This window comes from Geospiza fortis, unplaced genomic scaffold (assembly GCF_000277835.1).
Source record: "Geospiza fortis unplaced genomic scaffold, GeoFor_1.0 scaffold130, whole genome shotgun sequence".
NCBI lineage: Eukaryota > Metazoa > Chordata > Aves > Passeriformes > Thraupidae > Geospiza > Geospiza fortis.
This window is the reverse complement of record NW_005054300.1, coordinates 8,877,872-8,899,403: the sequence shown is the minus strand read 5'-3', so window position 1 is coordinate 8,899,403 and position 21,532 is coordinate 8,877,872. Positions and strand designations below refer to the sequence as shown.

Genomic DNA, 21,532 nt, shown 5'->3' with positions numbered 1-21,532 from the left:
AACAAATTCTTTGGTTCCTTTTTGTTTTAGTGATACTCCAAACATTGCTGTCTCAAGCAGCTCAGAAAAAATGCTTTTTGTTTAGTGCTATCCCTAATCTGTGTATCTGTATCCCTCTTAGTCTTCTGGTGTATGTGAAAAATACTTCTGGTTTAGGGTAGCAGCATTGTTTTGTGTATTGTTTTGTTGTGCCAAAATAAAGAAAGCATCTTTGTTAGTAGGCAACTGTGCTAATAACTTTTTAGCCTCTGTCATTGCTAGCTTTTATCTGACTTGTTTTTTTCTCTACTCTAGTAAGTGCCTTTCTAATGAACGAGAGCAGCTTGAAGAAAATGCTGAAAAACGCCTGGAAATCTTCAAGGAACTTGTAAATAGTTGTACTAAAAATGCAGATGAAAAATGTGAATTACAAGATCGGCCTTGCAGTGAGCAAGCTGGACCTCTGGTATTTTTATCTGTCTGCCCCAAATGTCCCTTTTACTAACTACCTGTTATGGTCATGGTATTTCTCAAGAAATACCCGGGATGGTTTCAAGGAATTGCACACAATGTGACTGTGTCCTCAGCAGGATATGTTTATCTTACTTAATAGATGAGACTGCTGAGCCTTGGGATTCAGGAATTTTTGGGGTTTTCTGCATTTCTCCAGCATAAAAGTGGCAATTATTCTGTACAAAGAAATTGGGAGAAAAGCTGCAAATTTTTTATGCTATAAAATCCATTTCATTTAGTGCCTATTTAAAATCTTTGAGGCTGACTTTAGGCCCCACATAATGGACTATGCTGGAGTAGCCACAGAAGCTTCTCTCTTAGGACAGTAGTAGCTACAACTGGAGCAATGAAAATTTTTCATCCGCCTAAGCCATATCTAGACTCTTAACTTGAGTCTGTCTCTTGAGAGTTTGAAACCCTTTTTAAAAAGAGGCAAGATGTGAAGCCAGTCTTTTGGGTATAACTTACTATGATAAGTTACCACAGACTTATTTGCCCTCACAAACTTTTCCTGTCATATGAAAATTTCAGATGTATTCCGTCTAAAAGAGTTTGCTTGCTCTGTTGATTCGATATTCTCATTGGTTTAAAATACTAACTTTTATAGTAAACTCGGAGGGGATGTTTATGTGGAAATACAAGGGGAAATGTAATGGTAGGTAATTAAATGTTACGAAAATAAAGCAGCTCTAGCTTGATACTGGAAACTGGTGTGTGAAGGTAGACAAACTGGCAGTCAGTGCATATGAACCCACAAGATGCTTTTGAAGTCAGAATTATAACTGTACTTATATATTAGAATTCCTAACAATCTTCCATATTTTATGTAGAAATAATGGCTTTTGTATAATTATTTGCCATTTCTAAATGACTCTAAATTATTTCAGAATGAAGAAAACAGCACAGGCTTAGATGCCTGCATTGATTTTGGAGGTGTTATTGATTCTCTACAAAATGATATCACTGATATCAAAAATCAGGCAGAAGCAGCACACCAGTACATTGTGTCCTTAGAGGACCCACAGGAAACAATTGGTTGTCTTGAAAAACAGCTGGCAAAAATAACTGCCGAACTAGTTGAGACCAAGGAAGAGCTGGAAAGGAAAACCAAAGGTAAGCTGGGTCTAAGTGTGATATGAAAGACACAAAAAAAGAAATTAAGTACTGTAAAATAGAAATATTAATCTCATTGTATGGGATTGTGTAACCAAATCATATGTGTAATGGTGTTAATCCATTGTTTTGTGTATGTTCAGGTTAAGCAATTCTATAGGCCTTGCTTATTTCATTTTTAAGATGAAGCTTAAAATTGTCAGCTGCAGACTTAAGAATTGTGCGGTAAAACATTAAGGTTATTGATTTCCTTGTTGTATTGTAATCCCTGTACTTCATGTTTTGCTGATGCAGATTATTCAGGCATCATGTGGATCTTTGGAGCAAAAACTAGCAGCACATCATAATGATCTCAGCAGAGATCTGGTGATGTGATCTTTATTTTGAATGGGTTGCAAGTCTCAGTTGTCTAGTTCAGAAAATGTAAAGAACTTTTGAAATGTCCTAGCAGAAGTCAACTTGAAAATAAATGTATTCAAAAACTACTGAAGTACCACAAAGACATGGATTACTGAGTAAACTGTGATGGCTGATTATGTTATGCAGGCTTTTTTCCTGTTACAGGTTTTGAAACACAGAGGATTAAGTTGGATGAGTCTGCTGAGCAACTTAAAGAAGCAACTGAGGTAACTTCTCAAAAAAACCTTGTGCAGAATTGTTTACTTTAATACAAAATTCAAAAGACTTAAAATGCTATTAGACTATGCTTCTAGCCCCTTTTTTATATCAAGCATAGTTTAACTGATCTTGCTTCTAAAAAGCATGATAGAGTTCAATTTAACACTGAACTTTTTTTTCTTTTTTAAGAAAATGAATATACAAAATGAAAGGATTGAAGAACTGATTGACATTGTCAAGCAAAAAGATGAAATGATTATGAAACTACAAGGTCAGATAGCCCGTTCAGAAGAAACCATAAAAGACTATGTAAGTCTTAGACATCTTAATTGTATGATACAAAAACATCTTAATATATGTTTATAATGGACTTGACTTGGGAAAATTGGCATTTTCTTTAAATAATTGCTATTTACTTCAAATGATAGCAGGTCAGTTGGCATTCAAACTAAAGCCACAGCAAAATGTTAGCAGGGGTATGTGTAAATAATGAGACTTCCAGAAGTACTGTTCTGAATTTATTATTGGAGGACTCTAGGTGAGACTCTGGAGAACCATTAAAAAAAAAATAAAAAGACCTCAAACTGTGAGGACTTAAAACAGTGGGAATAGAGGAAGTGCATCACTGAATAAAAGAGGAAGAAAATGAGGTTTTGATACAATGAAAGGTCAATTTTAGTTTAAGTTAGAATTTAATAATGTAACAAAAGATAATTATGTAAATTAGGGGGAAAAAAAAATCAAGTGTGTTCACTCACCTCCAACAAGCTTGCACACTTTCAAGGGAAGGGTGTTAACGTGAATGTTTTGAGCAGAGTTTGAATTAAGAAGGTATGACATGGGTATCTCTGTTTTTGATGTGATCAATAAAACTTGAAATTGTATGGTCTAATGATATCTGCTGAATGCTGGAAGCTAGCTTGGCTAAATGTATACAGGTAAAAAAATCAAAACACACAGTAAGAGGTGGTTTTGGGATTTTTTTATTTGAGCCTGATGTCCAGTAACCTGAAGTGGTTTTGAGAATGTTTTAAGTGAAACTCAGCACTCTGATCCATTTCTCTTACACTGTAAACTCAAAGCTTTGGACATAGTTTATCTTGTGTTCTGTCTCTGCCTCACAGCTGCTTAATAGTATGTCAATAGTATGGAATGCTCCAAGAGTGAGTGGAGTGTGATGGCTAACTATTACTGCTCCTTCCAAGAGCAAGGCTTTAACTATCCAGTGGTTCCAGCAGATTGTGTGGCATGAAATTTTAAACATGACCATAAACCTCAACTCTATAGTCTATTGTGGGTTTTTAATGAAGCACCTATAGATGACTAATTGGTCCTTGACAACCACATCGCTTGTCACTTGTCATCTTGCAAGTAACCAACTTTTTTCTTAGTCAAACAAATATCAGAAGTATGTATAGCAGAACTGACTAGGCTTTCAAATTGCATCAAACATGTCATGACAAAAATGATTTTTGGCTTTGCTGAAGGCTGTTAAAGCTCTCAACTCTACCAACCATGATGAGAATGTGATGAATTTTTTGAACAGACTCTATGCCCTTTTAACAAATTGGAAATTTCATCAACTCTTTTGACACTGGAAATAGTTTTTGGATGGTAAATTAAGTCCTCTTAATGAAAGTTGTGCATTTTGTAGTTCTCTAGTCTCTTGCTCTGATTCCTGTACAATGCAAAGTACTGTGTTTCTTAGTATCTGAAGTTGCAGGAGCTCTTGGTTTAAGTAATTGATCTGTCAGTGACTTTTCCTCTGACAACCCCTATGCACCTTACCCATAAAAGTTTTGTAAAAATATTTGTATAGAAAAAGCTACTAAGCCTTTTAAGTGTTCAATTCGTACAACTTCTAAGCAATTGATCATGTATTTTAACACAGGAGAACACTTTGACTACCAGTAAGAGAAAATTAGCAGAAGAGAGCTCTAACCGAGTGATTGAAGGCAGCCAGTTCAAGGATTGTGAGAAAACTCTATTGGAAGTGGGAAGAAAGCGTTGCTTGGAAAATAAGCCTACTGCAGAAGAAGAACCACCTACAAAGAAAGGTACAATTTCTACCATCACTCAACAGGGGGTCTTCAAAAAAAGCTTGGTTACTATTCCAGAACAGAAGAAAAAAGCTGGGAAGTGTAAACATTATGCTTTGAGGAGGAGATCTGCCATGTTACACTGTAAAAGGAAGTAACTGTTCTCTAAATGTAATCCCTTTTGCAGAGGGCCAGCCCTATATCATTTACTCCTAAATGATTGAAATAAAATTTTAGCTTTTAGACTCTTTCCTTTCTGCTGCCTTTCCTTATCTGTGTATGTACCTGCATACCCAGCTGTAGTTCTTAGGCAATTGCTTAACAGTTGTAGTACTAAATTTTCTGTTCCTGTATTCTGAGAAAGTAACATCTTCTGCTCAAAGTGTTTGAAAATTTCCTAAGCAACCATCAAAGGTGTCAATGACTTACTGATTGTTCAGTCATACAGTATGTGCTGTGAACCTTGACATTTTGTTCTCTGTGTGTGCTGTGAACACACCAGTTCTGCTCAAGGTGACGGTGCTGGCAAAAGAGAAAAATTAATTTTACTCCCATTCAAGTGGAAAGCTGAAGTCCACAAATGGTGTATTTTGTACAGTTCTCATGCTTGCATTTTCAGTCTTTTTGCTGTTCTTGCTTTATCTGTGAGCTTATCAGGTGAATAAAATATTAATAAGTGAGACGGAGCTATTATGGGACTTGTGCAAAATGGTATTTGTAAGAGTTGTCTGCCTCTAACTTGACCTCAGGACCCAGCTTAGTTTTGATTTCTCATAGAACTATGGAAAGCATATGCAAAAGGAAGGTGAGAGGCCTTTCCTTTCTGTTAAAGGAGAATTATCAAATTCACATGATCACAGAAAAATGAGGATACAATGAATAAACTGAATATTAAACTATCATTCATTACATTGTGCAGTTAAAGAATAAGGCAGCACTCACTGTGGTAGATCAGTTTTAAGTTTATGGTGCAAAGAGTTTCGTAAATGGGCTAACATTTAGGCTGGCATCCAGGCACTGCTGTGGGGCTCCCCAGAGCTCCCTAATGGGCTCAGTTCTCTTCAACATCTTGATAAATAACTTTGATACAGGACACAAAACTATCCTAAGTTTGCCAGTGATAGCTGTTGACTCCCTCAAAGGGTGGGAAGCCCTGCAGAGATCCAGACAAATTACAGAGCTGGGCAATCACCAACCCCACCTGAGGCAGGAAACCCTGGCTCTAAGTACAGGTTGGGGAGTGAGAGGCTGGAGAGCAACCCTGCTCTTGATGATCCTTGAGGGTCCCTTTGAACTAAGGATCTACTATGATTCCATGAACAAACCACTTCATGAAGAGAATATTGAACTTCTGATGTTTGCTGCCCTAGAAGATGGGAGAGGTATAGGTATTCAAATTCTCAGATGGCAGACACAGGTAGATAAGCTAACAGCCAACAGGTGCATATATGAAAGACTTCGGCAGGGTTGTATTGTCTCAATTCTTCAATGTCAAGAAAGGTCTATAGAAAATGGCTGGGCCTGCCAGTACTAGCAAAAGGAAGTGAAAGTATTAGGCTAGGGCAGCTGAGGCTGTGTCATCCAGTAGGGCATTTCTGGTTTTGTAAAACTTCAAGTGTCATTTGAAACCAAGACTAGGGACTTGGACAAACCCTGTGTTAAGATACCTCAGCACATCTTGCTTTTAGTGAAGCTTGCAAAACTCAAGTCCAGGGAGAGGAATGTGTTGTATTTTGTCTGATAAGTTTTCTTAGGACTACACAACTGGGCTTTCAGTGAAAACCATTTCCAAATACAAAATTTTTAATCTTGTAGGATTTAAAAATACAACCTTATATGCTACAGTAAGGCTGCTGTTGTGGTTGAGCTAGCAGAAGCACTTGATATATCTTATAATAGGAAAAAAATGGACAAGCAGGAGAAAAGTGTCTGTTGACTTTCAAAAACCAAAACACTATTGCTAATGCTTCAGAATGACCATTTGTTAGTGACTGAAATTGACTGTACAACTTGTTGGATCTGTTCAGAGGATGTTTCCATGCAGTACACCTGTGCTTAATGGTCCAGTGTGAGACTGCCTAACTCTACCTTACTATCGCTGCAGTACTCATCAGAATCCATAGTATCTCCCTGCAGTACATGGTTGAGATAATCTAATCCTTAGAGATAGTCAGACTTGATTTAATAGTAAAATATAGCATGCATGTTACTATGAAACCCAATTGGATTCTAAAACACTTCCGTGAAATACAGATGGAGTCAGTTTTGAAGGTGATTAAATACATGTGATTTTAGTTAAAATGGCTCATTAATTCAGGAAAAGAGTCTTATGTTAATAAAACATGGAAATTTTGGGTTGGAATGAGATGTTGTAAATCTTTCTTGGAGAACTTTACATGTAACATATTAGGCATGGTCATTAATATATCCTTTTATCTAGTTTAGAAATGTGTTGAATACAGAAGGGAGGAAGGTGCCAGACACAAAGCAAAAAACAAACAACAAACCCTGTGCTGGACTTTTAGAATTGTTTTAAAATTAAGGTGATATATAGCAGGTATAAAACTTCCCAGAAAGGTGTATGACAGCATTGCTCCCCTAAATGGAGGATCAGTAAATTGCTGGCTATATTTAAAGGGATTGTTGAATCAGTGGAGGTGGAAACTGGTTATCTCTGTGAATGTTACCTAGCTTATAGATGTTGGAAATACTAGTGAAATTAGCTAGATTTTTCTGCTAGTGGGGCAGGATAGAAGGTTGGAATAGAACTGTAGCAAACTTTTTTTTAAGTCTTCTGAACACCTCTTTCTGCAAATTATGCCTAGAAGCCCAAGAGGCATTTTAGTGCATATAAAATGTCTCAGAAGGTTCTAACAACTTCAAGACTCTAAAATGCTATGAAAGTGTGGCTTTCAGGTGGTGCTCATTTTCCACACAGCAATTACAGTTTGGTGTTGCTACTGACTTGTGTATTTTAATTAACCTGAGCTGTATAGGGGCTTACTTGTTCTTGATGTTGTTTTGGTTTTGTTTTTAGGAGATAAGAGAGAGAGTTGGGAAAACTACTGTCTTGATCAAAAGAGAACTAATGATTCTGAGACCTACATGGAAATACTAGCACTAAAGCAAAGAACTGAAACCTTGGAAGGTCAGATAGCTGCGCTTGAAGAACAGTGCCAAAGAGAAAAAACTGAAAAAGAAGAGTTAAATCAGCAGATAGGAAACTTGCATCTGAAACTCTCTGCTTCTGAAGAAAAGGCTTCTGGCTTAAGTGGAGAACTTCAACAATGTCAAGCTGAATATCGGGAGACTGTTTCTGAATTGGACAAACAGAAAACTATAAATAAGGAACAAGAAGAAAAGATTATTCAGCTAAATAATGAAGTAGCAGATGCTAAACAAAATATAATTGACAAAGTGTCACAAATTAAAACAATGCAGTCCCAGGTAGATGAATTGTATAAATGTCACTCAGAATCTTATGCTGTGGATATTGATTTAGTTAATGTGAAGGATTCCTTAGACCTAAAAAAAGATGAACCAGAGACAGATCAAATGAGTCCTCTATCCATGCAGTTCCAAACTGCTTCTGCAGCAGATCTGAGACAGGAGAGCTCCTTTCACTGCAGCATTGAAAGCATTTGGGAAGAATGCAAAATTATCATTAAGGCTTCCTCACAAAAAAGCCATCAGATCAAACAACTATGTCAGCAAGTTGAAGACTTAGAGAAGAGACTTCATGATAGTGACAATTACAATAATCAACTAAAAATGAAATTAAATGAAATTACAAATCAAGAGTATCAGTCTGTAAAGGAAAAAGATCTGAATCAGTTACAAGAGCAAATCCAGAAGAAAACCCAGGATTTTGAAAAACAGGCTGCAGAAAATCAGAGAGTAATTGCACAGTTTCAGGAGAAAGTTGCCAGCTATGAGGGAGAAATAAGAGATCTTAAATGCCTATTGGAGGCTTCTAGGACTAAAGATGACAGGATGAAAGAGTTAGAAGAAGAACTAAAAGAAAAAGAATCTACTATTTTAAATCTAGAAAGTAATACAGTAGCTCTGCAAGAGAAATGTGCCAGTGTAGACAAAAAACTGAAAGAACTCAGTGATCGAGAAGCAAATTTGAAGGATGAAGTTGTGCAGTTGATGAACAGTTTGGAGACCATGAAACACGTTCTTCAGGAAAAGGAGAAAAATGAGTGTGAGCAAATACAATCTATAGAACTGTAAGTAAATAATGATGTTACCCCTAACCCTTTAAGAATAAAATTAAGTTAAAACTCCCTTATATGAACATCAGTTTGACGTACCCCATTTGCATGTTTATAAACTTGTTAATCAAACTGCTTCTTTGTGAAATTTTTATACACTGCTCAAATTTTACATTTGCATATTCTGCAGTCTATGTTTTCCTCACCTGTTTGTATATTCTTTCAAAAATATACATCTAAATCATGTGGAACTATTGTGCAGGGAAATAGGAGCATACAATAAAATCAATTATTTGAGGATTTCTAATAATTTTGTCACAGACCCTTTCTGAAAGAAATTACATAATGCAATATTATACCCTGTAACTTGTATTAAAGTAGGGCATGTTTTCTTTGGAAAGGACTGAACGGCAAAAGGAAAGGAAGAAAGGGGAGGGGGAAAAGCCTAGGGAGTGAACAGATGGTTTTGATAACAGCTATTCTAGGTGAACAGTCTACTGTAAGACTTAAGGGAATAATGGGTGTAGAGGGTAGAACTTTGCTCAGCACTCTCTACTTTTTAAACCTGTAAGAAATAGGAGACTATGTACATCTGAAAGATGATATTTGCAACATGGGAAGGAAATTGCAATTATGTCAGGATAGCTTTAAGATGCTATGTAGCCCTTCACCTGAGTATGGTTTCTTTAGTGCTGTATCTGTGGGTACTGCACATACTCCTTAGTACAGTTTAGCATGAAGGTCTGATGGTCCCCGTCAGCACCCTGTGCTGGTGAAGCTTTGAAAGATTTCTCTTTGTGAAGCCTTGTATTGTGTTGTCATTTACAGGACCTGAAAAACCTTCCTTTAGTTAGTTTAAAAGTCCAAGACTTCCTACTGGAAACTCCTTGAAATAAATGTGATCACTTAAAAATAAACCCATCAAACTTATTCTTTACTTTACAGAACTTGTGATGGCAGGATTTATTGCAGTGTTATTGGGATTTTTCCCACATTTTATTGATCTTTATACTTACAAGAACTGGGATGTAGTTATCAACTTTAAACTTACTTGCTTTTAACCTTGTGCTTTTCTAGTTTATAAGGTCACCTAATGATAAAAATGATTGCTCTACTGTGCTTAAAAAGATAATATTTTTAAAAATTGAGTGTTCAGAAGTGAATCTGAGCAGTTTGTTACTTCAAGCTCATATAGTAAGACATTGAAATCCAAATGTAAAATTCTAAAGCTTGTCATTGATCTGATAGAGCTGAGATACTATTTGCTAATAAAACCAGCTAAGAGCCTGAGCTAGCATGTAAAACTAATATTATTTATGTCTCTTAATTTCTAACCCAAGGCTACGTAAAGATCTTTCTGAAAGCTCTGCCCTTGTACAAAGTTTGAAAAAAGATTTGCAGAGGAAAGAGGAAGAATACACAGATTTGAAAGAGAAGTTTTCTGATGCCAAGAAACAAATTCAGCAAGTACAAAAAGAGGTTAGTAATCTTAGGCAAAATGTTTCTTCTGCAAGTTTGGGCTTCTGTTATTAAAACCTGTTTTCACAAACCTCAGTCTATGGATGTTAAAAGAGATTCATAATAAGGCTATTTTGAGTGATACATTTTAAGTATCTTCCCTTGTACACTACCAACCCCTGAAATCTAATGGAGATGCTTGCAAAAATTTAAGTAGTTGATTATCTAGATAACTTACAGAGATTGTAAAAGGCTTATAACTAAATGTAAGTTTTGCTTGCTCTCTTGTTGCAGGTGTGTGCAATGCAAACTCAGGAGAAATCACTGAGGAAACAAGTTGATGAACTTGAGAAAATTAAAAAGCAGTTTAGTGATGAATTAGAGTTCAAACAGCGCACAATCTTGCAACTTAAAAAGGTATTTTTTAAATAAAATTTTACTTGCTCTTAATTTTTTAACTAATCTACTAATGAGACAAGTTATTGAAGCAGCTGGAGAAAGCTTACAAAAGCTGGGGTAAAAATAGGAGTAGCCAGCTGAAATGAATTTTAACAGATGAATGAAAAATGTTTAAAGAAATTCTCATGCAGGACTTATTTAAAACAATTTGACAATTAGTCTAGTAAATAAGTACTTAATACCTGCAGAGTTTCTGATTAGTTGCCCTTAGATATGTTAGTAGTAATGTCTCTTATTTTTAAACAGCTGGAATGCTGCTTTATACTATATGAAGAACTTATTCATTGAGACTGTTTGTCTTAAATGCCTTATTTATTATTTATTAAATTCAAAATGAAAAGCTATTAATTTCTAGCATATGTATTTGTTTCTTTCAGCATGTTCTAATTTCTTTAATTTGCTTTCAATGTGATATTTAGGACCAGTTGGATAAAGAAAAGCTGGAAGAAATCTCCAAACAGTATGAGAGAACACATAAAGGTCAGAAAGAACTATAATTGTTCCAATTTTTTGTGTGTGTCTGCAATCACAACATAATGAATGATCATGTCAATAACAAATTTGGAAAGTCTTGTATATTTATATTTTAGAGTACTGAGGCACTCCAACCTGGGCATTAAAATCTCACAGTCAGAAAGTAATTTTTATTGAATTGTTACTAGATATATTTGTAAGGAAATAAACAGTCTCAGATTAAGAAACATAAGTGGAGAAAATCTTGGTGTTCATTTAGTCAATACTGGGATTTACTTGGTTTTATTTTACTGTCCATTTTAGCACAAGCATGAACCAGCACACTATTGTGTATGGTAGCACAAAGTTTCTGCGGATTTGATAAAAATGTAGGGGTTGAACAGCAGTTAATTTCTCATAGCCACACAAGCCATGCTTTGGTGTTTTAACACCAAAACGCACATCTAAAGTTAAACTGGTGAGAATAGAATCACTTAAGAATTTGGGATCTGGAAAGTTCAGTATAGACGTTCTATTTCCTTGTAATAGAGCTTTTGATCTCAGGGAGTGGAGAAATGACTTGTAACTAAGGCAGTTTGAGAGAATGGTGGGAACTAGGAGGAGGCTCATCTGTAAATTAATTTTCATATTTTCAGATCTGTGTGCAAAGGAAAAAATAATTGAAGATATGCGGATGACATTAGAAGAACAAGAACAGACTCAGACTGAACAAGATAAAGTGCTTGAAGCCAAATTAGAAGAGACCAACAGATTGGTTTTGGGTAATCTCTACGTGGAGAGGGAACAGGGAAAGAAAATTGCTTTGAATGTGTATTATGGTAGCTGCTTTACATTTCTGGTTTTACTTATTAACTGCTATTTAGGTGTTACTTTTACATAACAAATAGCAATTTCCTAAAAGGCTTCTGTTGTCTGTGATCATAGCTGGTAAATCCAAGCAACTTCAATAAAAGGATGGGAACATGTTCAAATACATGTTTAAAATAATACGTTATGTTAACTCATTTTTTGTTCTTCCTAGAACTGGAAGCATGGAAGCAGAAATATAGAGAGCTGAATAACCAGTGCAATAGTGACTGGCAGCAAAAGATGAACAAAAATGAGGAGAAAACCGTAAATGAAGATGAGCAATTAATAAAGCTGCAAAAAGAACTGAAGGTAAAACATAATGATATAATTCATACTTAAATCTAAAGCCATAAGGCCCATTTAAGGAGTCTAAGTTTTTTTTTTGTGTGTCCCTGTCTTCAAGAGGCTAGGGCATGATATGGCAAGTTATTACACTGGTAAAGGAAACTTCCTTTGAAGCATCAGTTCCAGAGATCTCTCCTGTCAGTTGCTGAATCGAACTCTCTCAAGATCTTGTGCTTGCTGCATGGCCTGTAAGCCCTTCCTGCAAGGCTGAGGACTTTCCTCTAACTCTCCTTGGATTAGAAAGTAGACTTATTTTCTGAGCAACTTTTCAGGTGCTTCCTGTTTTATGTGGTAAAATGTCTGACAAGAGGTTTGATTGTGATAGAAAAGGAGACGAAGTTGCTGTGGATTGAAGTGACATTCTTAGGCACATGCTGTCTGCCTACCATTCAACCTGTCCTGCATTGTTTCCCTTTCAGTCTTGAAGCAGAGATTAGTTTTCTAGCATGTTCTTTAAGGCAGCATAAAAGCTTGGGGATTTGTAAGGTAGAAGTGTCTGTTTACCATTACTTTTGACATAATGTGTCTGTGATTGACCCAAAATCCTTTGAGGAGAGAAAATTCTATTCCATGAAGATGTGCCAGTCTGAATAAGAAATGCTGAAAATTGATAATTTTTTGCAATACAGAAGAGCAACTATTATACAATATAATAATATATATAATGAGTATAATAATATATATATAATGAGTATAATATTTGTACCTGGCAGTATGCTAGAGTAAAACTGTGCTATTGTTTCTGTTATGTTTTTGAAATTAATCCATTCAATGGTATTCTGAATTTTAAGTCTTTTTTTTTTTACTTTCTACTTACGGTTTTATTTCTGATTTCATCAAATTAGGAGAATGAGGCAAAGTATCAAACTGATAGGAAAAAGTGGCTTGAGGAAAAAATGGGACTCATAAATCAAGTAAAAGAAGCTGAGAACCATCGCAACAGGGAAATGAGAAAGTTTGTGGAGGATAGAGAACATCATGTGAAGCAACAAGCAGAAATTGTAAGTGACTTTGTCTCAGCAGTGTCCTGTAGTGTCTTTTGTGCAGAGTAAATCACATAGCAAGTGTTGAACAGTGGGGGCACTTGAGAGTAGCTGGCCTTTGTCAGTTCCCTTACTTTGTCACGTGACAAAGCCTAGATGAGGTGGTCTCAATACGAAAAAGGAAGAATAGGAGGCTCATAAAATGAAAAATCTTAGCACATAATGGAAGTTACATGCCTGTTCCTTGCTGTTCCATCACATTATGAAGTCTTCAAAGTTCATATTGTGTTGAAAACACCAATAAATAACCTACACTTAAATTAATTGCTCCTTAAAAGCTAAGAAAGCTTACTTTGGAAAATACTTAGTCAGTATGCTGTGGTAGTGTGTGCTAGCATTGGGAGACTGATAGTTACTAATTAAGGCACTTTGTTCACTGGACTGCAGCAACTTCATAATTTTTTAATCAGATGAAATTTTTATATGAATTTCTGCAATCTAAAGCTACATTTGCATCTAGGAGTAGTTAGCAATGCCTTTCTGGACCTGCAATCAGTACAGGAGGATGTTAGGAGTTTACAAGTAATTTTACTTTATCTGTCACTTTTCTTGACTGAGAATTGTAATTAATAAAGTCTTCAAGCGAGCAAACAGGAGCTGTCGTTCTCAAAAAGAAAATTTGCTTCACAAAGAGTATAAATACAGATTTTCTAGTTGAAACATGGCTTACTTTTGCATATTTGTACTGAAACTAGTTCTGTGTGAGCTTTAGAAGATCTGCATAGGCTCTTAAGCTTACTAAAGCTATAAAATAGTACTAACTGTGCAAAACAAAACTAGCAGCAGAGTTCAGATACTGTGTAGAGGGGGTGTTCTATTCTAACCTACCTTTTTTGATGTTTAGGAAAGACTTGCTGCACAGCTTGTAGAGAAGGACAGCAATCTTCAAAAGTGGCGTGAGGAAAGAGATGAGCTAGTAGAAGCTTTGGAAGTACAGCTCAAGACTTTGGCTTCTAGTACCATAGAAAAAGATAAAGAAATAGAAAGGCTGAAACAGGCTGCAGTAATGGCTTCAGAAAAGGTCAGTTTTCTCTTTTTCCTGTGTGAATTTTTGAGAGTTTTTTGTTACCCATCGATTCTGCAAAATATTATAGTTGCTCTTTGCATTCTGGCCCCATTTTTTGTTATTAAACACTATCATATTGAAACCATTTGCAGCTAATTTTAAAAGAAAAGCTTTATGTTTGTTTGCAACTGAATTTGTAATGGTAATCGGAGTTTGAAAATATTTCGTAGTTCAAGTAAACACTCTTGTGAATTTGGACTGGATATCTGAAACTCTCCCATTTGTTGTCTTTTTCACAGCACCAAGAACTTCATGAGCAAATGGGAGGTGAACTTAGAATTCTAAAAAAGCATAGTAAAATAAAAAGTTTTGTGTTAGGTTTACTCAGAATCTTACAATGCTTTTCTTCACTTTACATAAAGGCGTTAAATTATTGGCTGTGTATTGGATACCTGACTGGTTTAGCCTGCAGTTATAAAACTGTCATGACCAAGTAATCATAATGATGCTCGTGATATATTACTTTCTCTTGACAGTCCTGAAATTTGTGGCAATTTTTGCTATGTTTATTAGGATAAGGAAACTGACATAGAAGATCTGAAAAAACAGCTGGCAGAGAAAGATGACTTTATAAAGGAAATGAAACAGCAGATAAACCATGACAATCCTCAGTCTTTGGCAGAAGTACCTGTGCCTGAAGAAGGACAAGATAAAATTGATCAGTCTGTCAATAAAGAGGTATGTTTGTTTATGTATTAATGATATGTCAATAATTCTGTTGTTTTTTTCAGTATATATTTCTGTATATAGTTCTGAAAATTCCTGGGAATGCTACTGGGATTCTGGGTGGGATTCCCTCTCAGAATCCCAGCAGTGCCTGTTGGAGAACTACCTTCTGGTTTTCTGTGAGCTTTTATCACTTTCTTTTTTAAGAAGAAGGAGGTTTCACCTTCAGGGTGAACCAAGGTAAGAAAGAACAGCTGTAATTCTCTAGAAGGGAAAGAAAGCTCCTTAAAGATAAACTACAGAAATATTATACTTTTATCACAAAAGGTGCTATTTTATTACTGCCGAGTTCCTGACGAGCAGCAGAGTTAAGATGGAGACAATCACTAAGGGCTTATGCCCTTGAGGAAAAAATACTTGGAAACAAAGTATCAGGCTGAGGAAAATTCTGTGATCATAGATACAAAAAAGTTCAAAATTTAACAAAAAAGGTTTTAGATAATAAGGCTTAAGCTCTGCTATAGTTGGTTTCTTCACTTCTGTTGTAAATGTTCTGAAAGCTAACAGCTGGAAAATAGAACACCTACTTTGCAATCCATTGGGAGAGGGGGGTGGTATGTATTATATAGTATTTAACTCAGTTAGTTTAAATCTTATTTTCATACATTTTCCACATAACCTGCAGGACCATTCTGAAATTGTCCTTGATTCTACTGAAGTGTCCACAGAGGATGGAAAAACGAGTCGGTTCCCAGAACCAGAGATGGAAATCCAGTTCACACCTCTGCAACCCCATAAGATGGAGGTGAAACACCAGGGCAGCACCTCACCAGTTACAGTTAAAATGCTCAAGCCAAGAAGGAAAAGGAAGAGTGTAGAGATGAATGAGGTGTGAACTTAACCAACTGACAAAATCTGTTGTGCAGCTATTCAGTTTATTACTCTGATCATTTATTAAAACTCTAACTTCTTATTTTCTGCTGAGATCCAGGGATGTACATAGAGGGTATTATTTAAACCCCATGTCTCCCAAGTGCTGGATCTCTGGTCTGTGTTGAATAAGGTCATAGACTTCAGTTGATCCAGACTCTGTCTCCTTGTGCCTGGTTTGCACTTTCTCTTTAGCTTTTACAGTTCTCTCTCCCAGCCAGTGCCATTTCTTGCTGTCTCCAGCTCTTATCTATGAGATTACAGATCAGTTCTATGAAATAGTTTCTTTTGGTTTAGGTGGTCATTGCTATAAATTATAATTTCTTCTCATTTTCTTTAGGATTTTGTGAAGAGTGAGAACAAGAGAAATGCAAAACCTCCTATGGCTGACTCACCTTCTACAAGCAACAAAAAAATGGTTTGATTTTGTTCCATTTTTGAAGTCAGTTTAGCCTTTTCTGTAGACTTGTGAAGAGTAAATATTCTTATGCAAAAATATCTTATTCTTATTGATGTATTTCAACAGGATTCTTTAACATTTATGGTGTCTTTCTACTAAGCTCTATAAGCCAAAGGGTCTGCATTTGCCAAGAATGTGTAGTGTCCCAGCTGCAGTGTGCAGTGATTCAAAGGGGGAAGGATGTTGTATATTGAATAGTTAAAAAGACTAGTTTGAGCATGTTTGAGTGTGATGTTATAGGCAATGCCTTTGAAGTAAAACTAAAGTTTATCCACATATATGGCAACTATAAAAAGATTCTTTTAGGCCATAGTAGTAACCTGGGCAGGTTCAGAAGGTGAGACATTTATTTGCCCCATCAGATTCTTTTATTTCCAGTTAATACAATAGAATTATAATTAGCTGTCAAGTAAAATACTCTACAAGTTTTAATCTGCCTTTAAAAAAAACTGTTTCCTGTATGACTCATGCTCTTAAGTGTATTCTGTGAAAGTTTGATGATTTTTCTTTCTTCTTGGTGTAAAATGAGGTTGTCTACATTACTTGCTGTAGTGATATCATTACTTAATTGAACAAAGGTGTCACTAGCGAAGCTCAATGTGTCAGCTGGAAAATCACATTGAAGTAAAATGAAATGAAACTTGAGGATTAAGTCAATTTTCAGCTTAAACAATGATCTTGTATTTCTGTACAGATGTCTACTGCACAATCTCTTAGAAAAGAATACTCCTTAAGAAGGCAAGAATCTACTCTAAATAAAAAGTCATCTAAGAAGAAAGATGGGACACTACAGAAAATTGGTGATTTTTTCCAAAGTTCTCCTACTATTATTCACTCTAAAGGTTTGTACAGTATAAATAAGGCTTATTTGCTATTCTCTGGCTGCTGTAGAATGGCAGACAAGAAAAGATTGTCTTGGTTGTGAGGACCACATAATTCTAAAACTTAGCTTAAGTGCGAAATATAAACCAGGCGGAATGAAAGATGCAGTGTGAAATATGTGCATATTTATCATCAAATCAATGATAACTTTTGGGCCCAAAATCTTGGAGTTACTCTGTACTTATTCACCTCTAAAGGCAGTTGTAGAAACTACCCAGCTGCTGTGAAAAAATCAAGGATTGAATCCAAACTCCAAATCTTACCTCATTCTATAAGCAGTCTCTTGTTGCTGTGAAAACTTTATTCATGTTTTCTGATGTATGTTAATTTTACGAAATCGGAAAACCAGTGACTCATGATAATATTTGGAAGATTTCATTAAACTGAATATAGAGCAATTAATGGATTTTGTTAAGTTTAGGTATAGCCTTGGGGAGATGAATTGCTTGGACTTTGCATTGAAGGATATGTTTTTATTCTTTCCTACAGCACGAAAGATCTCTGGGTCACTGTGCTTTTAAAAAAGATTAAAATTAGCAGGGACCACAAGGAATCACCAGTGTTTAATTCTAAAATACACTATTATTTATTTAAAACAAAGTTGGTCGTTTTTTAGTGTGGACAGTTAAAGTAAACTCCTGTACCAACGTGAAAGCTTGTCCTGCTACAGAGTACATCTTTAATTATCTGACATAATACAGTCTAGATAAAAACTGTGTGAAATTTTTTAGAATTTCTGTTTATCATATTGGTTCCAGGAGCACAGTATGTATTATTATAAATGGAAGCCAAACTAATAAAAATTTCATCCTTAATTTGAATACTCAATTTGAGCAAATGAGTTCTATTTTGTAACCTTTATTATCGTGTCCTGTATGGTTTCCCTCTTTTTATAACAGTATTGCATATTTCTTATTTTTCTCTTTTTTCTAGTACATATACTCCTCTCTTTATAGATCTAGTACTTGTTTGGTTAAACTACAAAAAGGTATAGAAGAAATTGACTACACTGTGCTTGTGTCAGCACAAAAGTTAAGCCTGTTGTTCAGCTTAGTAGTCTTTAAGTGAGGTCTGAATCCTAATTGATTTTTAATGCGCTATTTAAATGTGTCCTTTAAGCTTTTGCACCTGAAGGTACAGAAAATTGCTTCCAGCTACAGAAAACTGGTAGTTAAATACCAGTTCTGAATTTATATACTTGAACTTTGGTCTACACTGGTTTAATTTTTAAACTGTTTTAATAAAGCCTACTTTATTCATGAATTTTGAGGCTCACAAAATCATGACATGTATTTATGATAAAATTTGTCTTCTAGCAAAGAAGCTTATTGAGACAATAAGCTCTCCCAAGTCTGCAGAACAAGAAAATGTCAAAGAAAATGAGCTCAAGCCAAAACGAGCTAAGAGAAAGCTGTATACAACTGATATTTCTTGCCCTCTGGATATCCCTAGTTCTTCAGTAAGTGATTAAGATTCCTCTTTTCCCCACTGTACTGTTTTTCTGTAATCTTAAATTAAAATTAACTATTAGGAGAAAAAGACAAATCTGAAGGTCTAATCAAGTTTCAGAAGAGGTTTGAAAATAACAACTTAGATATTTTTCCTACCTAACCATTCCTTTTGGTCTTTTCTGTCTGCTGTTTTACTAATTTTTTTCTGGTTTTCTGTTTTCTCACCTTTCTTTGGCTGCTGACTGACTGTGTAGGTGATACAGCAATGATAGAGATACCTCCACATCTGAATTCACAGATATCTTGTAGTGTGTGCAGGATTACTTTTTCTCTGCTACAGCAGTGAAGTCTTAATTTGTTTTTCCAGTAGTTGCAGTTCATCTAAATGTGTAATAAAATATATGTATGTGTGTATATATATGTGTATATATATATATATATATCTGCATGTACAATTAACTTCACAGGTGAGCACCAAAGGTATTTTTCAATTTCATTTATGCCTAGGTGTTATTTGGCCATAGCATATGGATACATCCATGCTTTTCAAAGTACAGTCTAAATAGCCTTCTGGATGTGTTTTAATTCTGTGGCTCTGTCTAAACTAGTCTAAGAGTCTTCAAGGCCAGAGTTTGATGTGTTGTTTCAGAAATCCAACGTTATGGTTTAGACAGTAATTGTAGTGCTGAGCATTCTTCTGCTCTGCTGGATGTACATCTCTTCATTCTGTTCCATCCTTTCTTCCCTATGCTATGGTAAGCATTTGCCCATACTGATTTTTCTGTAAATTGTATGAATGGATGCAAAAGAACCCACAATGCTGTCCATAGGAGGAGGAAGTAAATGTCAGAAGTGCTGAGCAAAATGAGCTAAGAAGCTTGGAAGTGAAAGAAAAGGTGCAAGACTGAATCCTGGGGAAGTCATAGAAAGCTAGAGAAATTTAAGCTTAAAATGTTTTCTGGACACTTCCTGTATCAGAAAATGAATATTAGATTCTAGATGTGAGAGCTGCATTCAGGTAATATTTTTCTTTGGACTTTGGTATTTGTTCCAGAAAAAATAGGATTTTTTGTTTATGGCATTTGTTGCTTATCATGATGCACTAAGATTGTCTCTCTATCCTGACAAAAAAAAAGGTAACAGAATCATAAAATTGTTAAGTTTGGAAAAGATCTCCAAGACCATTGAGCCCAACTGTTAACCCAGCACCACTGGATTAACTCCACAAAACCATATTCCCAAGGGCTACATCCACACATTTTTTGAGCACTTCCAGGAATGGTGTTTACACTACTTCCCTGGCCAGCCTGTTCTACTGACTGACCACTCTCAGTGAATGGGTAAATTTCACCAGAGTGACTCAGGCAAAACTCTGGAAACAAATTCTGGGAAAAACTATTCTGTTGGGCACACAAGTCTAAAAGTTGAATGTCATTTGTCTCTGAAGAATGCTGAATAACCATCCTTTAATCCATCTTTTTCAGATCCTTGTAGAACAGAAAGAGAAGGAAAGTGATCATCTAATCATCAAGCGACGGCTGCGATCAAGAATAGCAAAATAACCTTGCAAAAGTGTGTTTATATTTCTTAGTTAGGATCTATTCCCATTGTATTATTCCAGCTTGTTCTATGTAGGAAGAAATAGATAGTTAGTCATGCTTCAAAATCTGTACATAGTTGTATAGAATTGTTCTGACTCCATTAAAATTATGAAGTTCAAAAAACCTTGTGTGTGAAACTTTTTTTGTTTACTTGAAACAGCATCTTTGGAAGTGTTCATAACTTACTCCTTGTGCAGTAAGAGATGTGCCTGTGTGGAATGGTGTAAATTTCTTTTTTTAAGGCAGCCTATCTATCTTGACTTTGAGTGGAAAGAAATGAGTACCCATTGATACTTGTATAGCCTTAAATTCTTCTAAAATATTGAAAAAATTGCTTGCCTCAACTTCAGCTCCTTTTTGGTGAACTTCATTTTTTCATCCTTATGGCACTCCAGTTACAGACAAAGTGAAGGCTTCTGGAAGGAAAATGTGAGGACACTACTTCATAGAGGTCCAGCCTTTATCTTTGGCTAAAGAAAACAAGGAGGAACAGTGTGGCACCATTTGATCCGACAGGGGGTGACTTTCTTGAGTTAAAGTGTGAAAAAGGGAACAGAATATTTTTGGGATGATCGTTCAGTAATAGGACAGCTTGCCGTAGATAATGCAAGTATTTGAACGTGGTTGAAACCTGATCGGTGCTGTGGGAGAGGAAACACTGAAGTGCTTTAGGCAGAGGTGGCCGCGGGGTCGGTGCCCGGGAGGTGGCGCCGGGACACCGCGCACGGGCAGCGGCCGCAGGGACGGGCTGCGGGGCCGGCTTTGCCTTGTGGCTTTGCCGTGCAGCCCCTGACATGAGTGAGTTACTTGAGAGTGTCTGACAGGAGCCTTAAAGGCAACTGCAAATAGAATACATTTTATTTTCTGAAGAAAGGAGACTCACAGTTGCTGTACAAAATAGTTATTCCTTGCTTGTAGACTTGTGATATCGAGGTTTGTGTTCCAAGGGAAAAGGATTGGTGAAGGAAAAGAGAAGTTATAAATTTATATTTAAATACCTCATTAAGTTTAACTGCTTGGTGTTAATCAGATATTTCTGCATGCAGATGCCAATGTGGAAGTTATCACTGATCTCAAGAGCGATCACAGAATCAATCACGTTCCCAGGAGAGACAGGCAGCTACTACACAAGTACTAAAGCAAGGAATTTATAGAAGTAGATGCATTTGAAATTAGCCATACTGGAGGCTTTTTTAACCTGTTCCACGTATAACAGTTACAATATAACACTGTTTGAACTTTGTGAGAAACAGATTTCAAAAGTTTGAATACTGTAAGAGGATGCATCAATGTTTTATTCCACTGTGAAAAGTGTGTGCTGCATCTATCCTATATTACTTATTTTGATTTGGGTTTTAGGACAGTGCTG

General features: G+C 35.9%; 1 protein-coding gene across 1 annotated transcript in view; it reads left to right on the top strand.

The window, feature by feature from the left end:
* The window catches only part of KIF20B (kinesin family member 20B), a 30,699-nt gene extending 10,413 nt beyond the window's left edge, over nt 1–20,286 (top strand). Inside the window, exons 15-33 of the mRNA XM_031063360.1 lie at nt 295–445; nt 1,380–1,605; nt 2,170–2,231; nt 2,413–2,532; nt 4,115–4,280; nt 7,300–8,494; nt 9,820–9,958; nt 10,232–10,354; nt 10,816–10,876; nt 11,506–11,631; nt 11,892–12,028; nt 12,910–13,065; nt 13,952–14,128; nt 14,687–14,851; nt 15,525–15,728; nt 16,110–16,187; nt 16,924–17,071; nt 18,428–18,570; nt 20,047–20,286. Of these exons, the coding sequence (XP_030919220.1) occupies nt 295–445; nt 1,380–1,605; nt 2,170–2,231; nt 2,413–2,532; nt 4,115–4,280; nt 7,300–8,494; nt 9,820–9,958; nt 10,232–10,354; nt 10,816–10,876; nt 11,506–11,631; nt 11,892–12,028; nt 12,910–13,065; nt 13,952–14,128; nt 14,687–14,851; nt 15,525–15,728; nt 16,110–16,187; nt 16,924–17,071; nt 18,428–18,570; nt 20,047–20,124 (3,655 nt within the window). The 3' untranslated portion in view covers nt 20,125–20,286. The remainder of the gene's footprint in view (nt 1–294; nt 446–1,379; nt 1,606–2,169; nt 2,232–2,412; nt 2,533–4,114; nt 4,281–7,299; nt 8,495–9,819; nt 9,959–10,231; nt 10,355–10,815; nt 10,877–11,505; nt 11,632–11,891; nt 12,029–12,909; nt 13,066–13,951; nt 14,129–14,686; nt 14,852–15,524; nt 15,729–16,109; nt 16,188–16,923; nt 17,072–18,427; nt 18,571–20,046) is intronic.
* Nucleotides 20,287–21,532: the final 1,246 nt, after the last annotated feature.